The sequence below is a fragment of the Lactuca serriola genome, chromosome 4 (genome assembly GCF_051521515.1).
Source record: "Lactuca serriola cultivar US96UC23 chromosome 4, Lser_US96UC23_V15, whole genome shotgun sequence".
In the NCBI taxonomy this organism is placed as follows: Eukaryota; Viridiplantae; Streptophyta; class Magnoliopsida; order Asterales; family Asteraceae; genus Lactuca; species Lactuca serriola.
Window position 1 is genome coordinate 203738742 of NC_136411.1, and position 10897 is coordinate 203749638.

The 10897-nt window shown below is 35.0% G+C and overlaps 1 protein-coding gene across 1 annotated transcript; it reads left to right on the plus strand.

The window, feature by feature from the left end:
- The first annotated feature begins 7602 nt into the window (after positions 1 to 7602).
- On the plus strand, positions 7603 to 9444 carry LOC145100513 (exopolygalacturonase-like). The gene is made up of 4 exons (XM_079037763.1): positions 7603 to 7737; positions 7859 to 8167; positions 8407 to 8922; positions 9032 to 9444. The coding sequence occupies exons 1-4, from the start codon at positions 7609 to 7611 to the stop codon at positions 9257 to 9259; spliced, it is 1182 nt and encodes a 393-aa protein (XP_078893889.1). The 5' UTR covers positions 7603 to 7608; the 3' UTR covers positions 9260 to 9444.
- The last annotated feature ends 1453 nt before the right edge of the window (positions 9445 to 10897 follow it).

The following is a 10897-nucleotide window of genomic DNA, read 5'->3' on the forward strand; positions in this document are numbered from 1 at the left end:
ATAGCAATTAGGTTCATCTAGGTTTATTAGTGTACTATCACTAATATATGTGTCCCCTTCGGTAGTAATATGAAAACCATACAACTGGGGTTGAACTCTAACTCTTTTGGAACGTCTAAGAGGTAATGACTCGTCAATTGGTTCAACCAGAGTTTCCTCCTCGGGTTGAGTGCCATTGGTAGAGGTTCCTTCATCACTCGACTCTTGAATCTCTTCAACATCGACCTGCCTCCCATTGTCTCCTTGGTTTATGAGTTCTCGCTCTCGGAAAACCCCTCTTCTCGCAACGACGACAACATTGTCACTCGGTCTATAGAAGAGATATACAAAGGACTTCTGCGGGTAGCCGATGAAAATACATCGCTCACTACGAGGTTCGAGCTTGTCATGAGTTTCTCGTCTTACGAAAACTTCACAACCCCAAACCTTGATATGTGCCAACGAGGGAGCTTTCCCCATCCACATCTCGTGAGGTGGTTTGGCAACCTTCTTTGTAAGGACTCGGTTAAGGATATGGGCGGCAGTCTCTAAGGCATACCCTCAAAATGAGATAGGTAGTGAAGCACGAGTCATCATTGAACGAACCATGTCTAACAAGGTTCGATTGCGCCTTTCTGCCACACCATTTAACTGCGGTGTCCTAGGTGGCGTCAATTGTGAAACTATTCCACATTCCTTGAGATAGTCGTGGAATTCAAGACTTAGGTACTCTCCTCCTCGATCAGATCGAAGCATCTTGATCTTCCTGCCCAATTGATTCTCCACTTCATTCTTGAACTCTTTGAACTTTTCAAATGTTTCAGACTTGTGCTTGATTAAGTAAATATACCCATATCTACTATAATCATCGGTAAAAGTCACGTAGAAGCGGTTTCCATCCTTTGTGGTGGATTTAAAGGGCCCACATACATCGGTATGTATGAGATCCAACAAACCCTCACCCCTCTCACAAGTGCCAGTGAAGGGTGACTTGGTCATCTTTCCAAGTAAACAAGATTCACACGTGTCATCTTCCCTAAGGTCGAATGACTCTAACACTCCATCCTTTTGGAGTTGGGCTATGCGCTTCTTGTTGACATGTCCAATACGACAATGCCACAAAGATGCTTTATCCATACCATTGGAAGAACCTATACACAACACATCATTTCCTAGGTTATCTACAACCATAACAGTTTCATAAATTCCATTACAAGGAATTGCTTCAAAGTATAAAACACCATTTAGATAAGCATAAATAGACCATTCATATTATTAAACGGATATCTAAATCCTTGTCTAAACAAACCATGAAATGAAATGATGTTTCTTGCCATATCTGGCGAGTAGCAACAGTTATTTAAATCTAAACCTAATCCATTACTAAGAACTAAAGAATACACTCCAATCTTGGTGACAGGCGACGATCTTCTGTTTCCCATGATTAGATTTATTCTTCCTTGCTCCACATCCCTATCTCTTCTTATTCCCTGCAAATCAGAACAAATGTGGTAACCACATCCTGTATCAAGAACCCAAGAAATAGTATGAGATGAATTACTAAATTTAATTGTGTATATACCTGCAAAAGATGGCTTGATCTTTCCATCCTTGATGGCTTGCAGATATTCCGGGCAACTTCTCTTCCAATGCCCTATTTTGTGGCAATGATGTCACTCCGCCTCCTTTGGGTTAGGGTTGGGCTTAGCGGGATCAACCTTGGTCCCACTAGAAGAGGAACCATCTTGGGACTTTCCCTTGCGATGGCTCTTTGACGGAGCCTTCCTCTCCTTGCTCCTTCCTTGCCCTATAGCCAAAACAGGAGCAGCGGTTGGTGCGGGAGTTGGTGCAACAGACTTGTCCTTTAGGTTGCTCTCAGCAGTCCTTGGAGTTTGCTTAGGGTGACCTCTTCCTTGTTCATGTGGTAGGTCATCCTAAATTGGTTGTAGCATGAAGGCAAGGAGTGAAGAACAATGTCGATGGCCAAATCCTCCCCAAAGTTAACATTTAACTTGCGAAGACGATCAACATGTCTTTGCATCTTTTGCAAGTGCATAGTTAACGATTCTCCATTTCCCATCTTAGCGGTGATCATGTTGGTGATGATCTCATAGCGCTCTTGCCTCGCGCTTTGATGGTACCTCTCCATCAAGTCTTGATACATTTCATAGGGATACATGTCCTCGTAGGACTTTTGGAATTATTGGTTCATGGTGGCTATCATGATGCAATGGACTTTCGTTGAATCACGTTCGTCTGTCTCAAAGACAGCCATCTCTTCGGGAGTAGCGATTTCCGGGTTGACCTTCTCGAGCTTTTCTTCGAGGACATACTCTTTGTCCTCATAGCGTGCAATGGTGCGAATGTATCTTATCCATTCGCTAAAGTTTGTACCATCGAAGGTCACCTTTTGGCAAAGACTCATTAACGTGAATGAGTTAGCAGTAGTGTGTTTGCGTTTGACATCTACAAATAGAAAGGACAAAGTTTTATTAGAATTGGATACCTAATTAAACACCCAAAATGAAAAATTAGGGCTAGGACCCAACAACATTATTTACATATTAGAAAAGGGATGTCGTAATCCAATCATGCAAATAATTTGGAGGTAAGCAAATGACGATTCACTAATCCTTCACCTTGAAAACATAACCTTAAGTTTTTATTGAGAATTCCTAGATTTTCTTTGAGATTCATTGAACCTTTCAATGGCATGTTTAAATCTCGATATCCCCCTCTAGTTTATGACTGGGATACCGAGGATCACAAAGCGGGTGTGAATAACCATGCAAATCTACATGGTGCCTTCATTGTTACGATCACCCATTCGATGTGCCGATAAACCACACACGCTCCATCGAACTATGATAAACAATGAATCACCCTTTGCCACCTTTGCTTAGAACCAATTAGTGTGCCGGTAAACCACACACGCTCCACTAACTTCTCAGCAAGGGTGCAAAGTGTAATTTCATGGGATTGCATCAATTCACTTTTACTAAAGTAACTAAGATTGGGAATTTTATAAAATAGCTTAGTTACTTTATAGATTCATTATACTTATTAATGAGGAGAGGATTTCCCTATCCTACCCGTTTGGCTAACGACCCTCTACTAGTCAAGCAAGCGGTGGGTGTGAGTGTACACCCATTAAGCGCCATTTTATAGGCAGCAACCTTATACCCACCTTATAGACCGGCTTCGTGAATGAGACCTACTAACGGTAAGACTAGCATTTTAATTTTACTTATATATTTATAAAGCTTTTAATAATATAATAGTATAGCGTTGAATTTTAAACTTGTAAAACTCTAGGGGTTGAAATTTAAATTCTTCTAAATTAAACTATTAATCACAAAATTCAAATTTCAAAACTTCGGGATAAATACTGAACTTTTCAAAACAATAGGGATCAAATAACAAATAATTCAAATGAAACAATTAATTTCATAATTATCTATATTTGACCTAATCCAATTTTAGTCATTAGATAATTACCAAATAATCTTAAATAGTCCAATATTTATCATATAAATAATCAATATTTAAAAGATTTGAAATTATCTATTGTTATGTCAAGGATAATCATTAAATTAGGTTAAAATTCGGATTTTTACATAATAAAACGATTTAGGTATCAATCCAAGACAAAACAACAATAAAATCCCAATCATGGCTCTGATACCACTGATGGGTTTTAGACATAAGATCTTTCCTATGTGCACATACAACCCTAAGCTTAGATCTAGGTTTCTCTAATTGAACATGCAATATATCCAAGACTTTCATGGCTAGATCTAATGAAAACTAACAATCAAAACATATGAAAACAGATCTAGAATAATACCTTGAGTTACTTGCTTGAAAACTTCTTCTTCTTGGAGCTTAGAGTCACAAATGTCACTCCTCTAATGGCTTACAAACACCAACTAGCAAGAAGATGATATGAGAGAGGTAAGGAAGACGGAAATCGGCTCTAGGGTTACTCCAATAACGAGGTGGTCGATTTCCACAACCCTAAGGGTCTATTTATACTGTGAACTCCTAGGGTTTCACCCTAAAACCCTAATTGGATAACTTAGCCTCAAAGCAATCCAATATCCCTTCTAGATAAGGCCTTGGACGATTTCTAGGTGATCCATATACCTAAAATCGTCCACCCCATATCCATAAGGATTCTTAGCTCAAAACACAACTATCACACATTTGAAGTTTATACCCCTTTCTTCAATTAATTTCTTTAAGTCACCAAATTAATTCATAATTAATTTATGACTTATATTAATCAAATAATATTATTATTCCTTTAACTATAATACATTAACAATAATATCTCTTCTCTCTATAAATCACCCTGTCAAGTTGCTATGGTGAAGGCAACCCAAAAGGACCATGCACAATCGGGTCAAGTACTTACCAAATATAGTTACAGCCTTAGACACTAATCCAATAGTAAGAACATGCAGATCTAAATAAAATCTATTTTTTAGCTCAATTGTTGTCCGGAATGATATAGAGAGAATCGAGTACAAGAGTGTTTATGCAAAAGTTCTTACTCTAACCTCTAAGTACTTACCCTATTTATAGAGTAGTCACGAACCAAAAATACAAGGACTAGACATGACATGAAAAATTATCTTATGCCTGGTAAATACATTAAGATAATGAAAGCCCTTAGACTTTCGTTATTTACAGATACAAAGACAAAGACACTATAATTCGACTCTCACAACAACTTTCGACCTCATAACAACAAGCGTCTCCCAATGATGAGGTAGACAACACAGGAGAAATATGGCTTGTTATTCATCTTTGAGAACCCAATCAACAATACAGAGATGGTTTACAAGATCCTAGAACAAACTCGTATGCTCGATACGGACGTACCACTTTGTAACTTGTGGTTTACAAGATGACTCATCAACAAGATCTTGTTGCATGCTGTCTTTTCCTGATACATATTCTCGGGCTTCTCCCAAAGTTTGTACGCATCTGTCTCTTGAGAGACATGATGAAAAACATTGTAGTCAATCCACTGTTGATTTTGCACCACCGTTTTCCTATTTGTGCTCGTCTAAACTTCATTTGCCTTCATGTTGGGTTTGACGCCTTTTTTTTCTAAAGGCTATAGAAAATCCTTCAAATTTGAAAAATCTTCCATACTGGGCTTCCACATGTTGTAATTTGTGGGGGTAAGCCGAACCATCGTAATCGTACTTGTAGATTCCATCAAAAAAAACTTGCAAATTGTTTTTACAAAAAATTCAAGGAATCATTAGATAAAACCGAGCTCTCTGTTGGATTTAGAAGTGTCAAAAGTGGTAGGGTAGATTTTTTCGGGGTCAAAATATACTTTTTTGGAAAAATTATTGGCTAATTTGTAAGTTTTCAAAACTATAGGGGCTAAACTATAATTTTTAAAAACTGAGGGCTTCTCTGACTTTTTTTAGAAGCACGATGGTACACAAACGTGAAGAAAGTACATTGCCCAGAAGACATGGTCACTTAACTAGACATGGCGCGCTAGTAGCTGAACACGGACCATTCTCACCGACTTCAGTCACATATGTCTTATGTAACACATATCAATTGGGAATAATTTTCCTTAAACCTTGAACCAAAGCCATGCTCTAGAGATTTTCGGCCAGGAATAAAGGAGAACTCGAAGAAAGAACTAAATGGTGTAAGGATTTAGCTTTAAGTGTATTAATGTATCATCTTTCCTTTAAATTGAGCTAATTAGGCTTAACTAGTTAAAAATTTAAAAGAGTTGTTATAGCTCAAATTAAATCTTGAATTTATGATATGATTCTACAATTATTACGAGAAATATGATTATGATTTTAATAAACGAGGTCTACAACTGAGTTCTTAAATTGGTTAATTAGGGTTATAAACCCTAATTAGTGAAATTGATAAGAATGTGAAATTAAGTTAGTGGCTTAATGAATTAAGTCACCTAGATGTGATATACACGAAGTTTAATTAGTTTGTGACATAAAGTAGTCAAGTAAAGTTTGTGATCAATTAAGCTCTTAATGAGCTAGGATAAGATTTAAGGAGCTTGGTATGTTATATGAATACACTTTTGGCAAGAGATTGATAAAGTGCATCGATTAGAGATTTGAGGCCAAATATGTAGTTCGTTCTCATTAACTAAAGATGTGAGTATATGTGGTTTTTATGAGTACATAGCAATAAAAATATTTTATGTGAAAATGTTTTAAATGTGTGAGTCTTTGAGTCCCCAAGTTTATTGAGTTTATAAAAGGGGAATATTGGTAATAATATGTTTTAAAATATTAGCATTCCATGTTTTTAAATGATTATAAAAAGGCATTGCTTGTTATTTGGTATGCATCATTAAAATGGATTTAGTTACTCATGATGAGTTTTCGTTATATTGTAATGTGAATGCATTCAAATTTTCTGCAATGAGGTCCGGACAGGTCCCACGATGGGACGTGATGACAACTTTTGGGATGGTACTTCTCATAGATAACAATTGTGACTTGCTTGGTTTAACAATGGTCTCAAGATGATTTGTTCTCTCGTGGTCTGACAAGATTTGGTAACTTAACGACTATAAGTATAGAGTCTTCGTAGGCATAGACTATTTATGTGAGTTTATGTTTCGAGACAGTATAGTCCTTGTATGTGAGAGTTTATGTTTTGAGGAAATAAAGTCTTTGTATGTGTGAGTTTATGTTTTAAGGGTAATGTTAAATGTGACTTGAGCATTTGGAGCATTTTACAGCAACTTGAAACATTTAGAACACTTGAGAGTGGAATGGAGCAACAGGTTGCACCAGTGGGCCATGTTGTGCTACCGTGGTAGATGTTGCACCATAAATTATGTCAAGTATCAATCAAACAACTTTTAGGATATCAATGAGAAGATTTAACATATTGTTAGTATGGAATACTAAATTTAAAACAAATAAAAGATTTAGGAGTATTTTCTACAAATATCCTCATCATAACTATATGATTTATGTTTATATAAATCGTGAAAAGATTACTAAATATATATTCCATAAAAACGTACCATTGATATAATAAGGTTCTAGCACTATACATCCCTTTTATTTGGCTGTGGCAAAAAATATACTAAACTATATTAATTAGAACTTAGAAAATTTATTTTAAGAAACTATTTGATTTGTATGATTTTTTTTTCCGATTTCAGTTATTAGATTCGTAATCAAACATCCAGAACAACAAATTTTTACAAATAAATAAATTCATAGATGACATACAGTTTCGCATATAATCACAACCATTTTGGTCAATTTTCATTTTTTGTAGTTATATTGTTAAAAACTTTTAAAAAACAACTATTCTGGCCATTTTCTTCTAAGCTAATACTTATATTTTCAAATATATCAATAATTAATAAATTAATAAATAAGTTATAAATGCAGACCAAACGATTCACTTATTCTCGGGTCTTTTTTAATAATTCAACCATATATTACAATGTAAATATAATATTGAGTAAATCAAGTAAAAGATAAGGAGACACTAAATTTACGGAATTTAAGTACGTCAAATTTGGAGCTTTACGCCTTTACTATATAAGTTCTTAAGAAATCAGGAAAACAAATCAATGCACAACAAACAACAATAATGGTCTCCTTCATCCATTGGCTTCCGTTCTTGTTGATTCTCGCCGATGCCCGGAGACCTCACATTCCGAAAACCTTCAATGTCATGTCTTATGGTGCACGTCCCGATCGAATCACCGATAACAGCAGGGTATATACATTCTTGATTCCGATTCCTCACTTCATCATCATTTCAATATATAATCCTTATCAAGTTCTTCAGATTTCCACTTGATTTACACCTGTGAAACTCTCCGATCTGTTTTCGTTAGGCATTTCTTCGCGCATGGAAGGATGCTTGTGAGCACGACGGCGGTGGTAGAGTTTGGATCCCGAGAGGTGAGTTCAAGCTTGATTCCGTCGTGTTCGTCGGACCTTGTAAGGGACCTGTAGATTTTATTATCAGGGGATTGCTTGAAGCTTCAAGTGATCCATCTAAGTTTTTCGTTGATCACTGGATCAGTTTCAAGTATGTCGATCAGTTGGTGGTCCGAGGCGGCGGTTATTTGCTTGGTAACGGCCGTTCAGCATGGCGGTTCAATGACTGCGCCACCAATTCCCGCTGCAAACCACTTCCCGTCGTAAGTCCATCCATTTTTATTCCTGATTAAAACTGTAACCATGTTGCAAATCTGGAATCCGAAAAGAGTAGTGACATTAATTTCTATTCTCGATTCATTTGACCATTAAAAAACGTTTGTAACGGATGTTAAAGTTCATGGTCACGATTGAAGAAAGTTGAACGTCATACAATTCTAACTAAAGTCACGTTCATATCAATTTAATTCTGATATGTTTTTTTTTCATTAACTTGTAACAGACGATGCGATTTGATTTTGTGTCTAACTCAAAAGTAAACCACATCCACTCAATCGACAGCAAAAACGCTCATTTCAATTTATTCGCATGCCACAACATGAACATGAGCCATATTCGGATCCTTGCTCCAGCCACCAGCCCAAACACCGATGGAATCCACATCGGAAGCTCAACCAAAATCAAGATCACAAACAGTCTCATAAGCACCGGTGATGATTGCATATCAATGATTGCAGGTAGCAAAGACATCATGGTTTCAGAGGTTCATTGTGGGCCCGGACATGGGTTTAGCATCGGCAGCCTAGGTGGGTCCCACAATGAAGAACATGTAAATGGTATAATTATACAAAATTCCACTTTAAGAGGTACTCAAAATGGATTAAGAATCAAAACATGGGCACCCTCTCCTCCTAGCCTCGCTTCTGATTTTACTTTTGAAGATATCATCATGGAAAATGTCAATAATCCCATTTTCATCGACCAACAATATTGTCCCATGCCTCCTTGCAACGGCCAGGTAAATCCTTAATACTCTGTTATTTTTACTGTTACTGTTGTTACTTTGTTACTGATACAATATTATTGAACTATTATGAAAGCTACCTGATTGTGCTGTTTTTTTGTAGGCGCAATCGAATGTTCAAATAAGGAATGTGACATTTAGAAAAGTGCATGGGACATCGAGTTCTAAGATTGCAGTTAAAATACAATGTAGCAAACACGTGCCATGTGAAGGTGTCAACCTCGTGAATATTAACTTGGAATATCGTGGGCCAGAGGGTCCTGTGTCTTCATCTTGCTTGAACGTTAAAGGGAAATCATATGGTCGACAACTTCCAGCGGGGTGTTTATAGCAAATTAAAGTTTACTTTTTTTTTTTTTTAATTAAAAGAAAGCCTGAAGATGTTTAAATTTAGCTTTGTGTAAATGAAACTTTGGAGGATTTTGTAATGGGATTTCCTTGTTTTTCTTTTTCAATCTAGTTTGGCTTTTTCCTCATTTGTATTTCAAAAACATTATTTGAACATTCGTAGATCATTGTGGGACCTGTGAAGTGTTTGGATAAGGTTACCTTTTTTTTTTTTTTTTTTTTTTCTTTTTTTTTTGTTTTAAGATTGGTTGGTTTGGTTATCATGTCATCTCTGTTTCGCTCCTGAAACTATACTCTTTAAGAGCATATGGTATGGATAACTTGAAGTGATGTTATGACAAGAAGCAACAAGAAGAGGGGGTAAAAGGAGAGATAATTTGGGCAACCAATAGAAAATCATGTTGCATCTAGTCATGGCCACAACAAGAAGCAACATAACTAGATACAACAAGAAGGGGGTTGTGTTAATGCTTCTTAACGACGTTGACGATGCTCCACCTCAGCAACAATGAGATTCAACATGACACATACTTTATACTCTTAACATAATGAAAATAATAGTAAAATCATCTAGATTAAAGGGATTGCTAGTCTTTTGTCTAATTAATCAATCTTAAAAGTTTTAGATAGATTATTGTTTGTGTATCTTATTTATTTATTTATCATTTTTAAGTTAAATTCAATCTTTATATAAGGGATATATATAAATTAAAGTCTTATTATTTTTATTGGTTTAACAAGAAAGTCTTAAACTTTTTATTTTGACAGTAAAGTCCTAAGTACCGGTAATTTTTGACACATTTACCTTTTTTTTCGGTTAGCCGGTAATTAGGACTTTATTTAAAAATAAATAAAGTTTAAGAATTTTCTTGTCAAATCATGAATTAAGACTTTATTGTCAAAAAAATTAAGTTTATGATTTTTTTATCAAATTGTTGAAAATATTGAGACTTTATTGTATATATCTCTTTCTCTGGTTAGACTATCGTACCATTAAAATTTTAAATATTTTCAATGATTTGACATGAAAGTTTTAAACTTTATTTTTTGACATTAAAATCATAATTTACGATGTGACATAAAGTCCTAAACTTTATATTTTTTTATAATAAAATCCTAATTACTGGCTAATCGAAAAAAATGGTAAATATGTCAAAAATTGCCGGTAATTAAGATTTTACTGTAAAAAAAAAATCGGACTTTCTTGTCAAATCGATAATATTAGGACTTTAGTGTATATATCCATTTATATAATATTAGATTATGGAATTATAATATTCAGGTTTTATGAATAATTTATAAAATTTAGGCTTCATAAAAATTTGATTATACAAAAATATGAGCTTTGAAAATATTATACAAAATACTTATTTTTATAAAATTTAGACTTAATAAAATATTTTATAAATCTAAATTTTTAAAAATTTTAAATTTATCACAAAAATACAAAAAAAAAACAATTTTTTTTAATATTGATTTAACTTTTGGTCCATGCATTCCAGACAATCGGAGGTTTAGTTTATTGGAAAAAGGGCAGTGGACATCCTAATGATGGTGTTTCATTGTAGATTTTATCTTTCCAGTCTAAAGTGACGATTTCGAATTTTGATACATTTTTTAT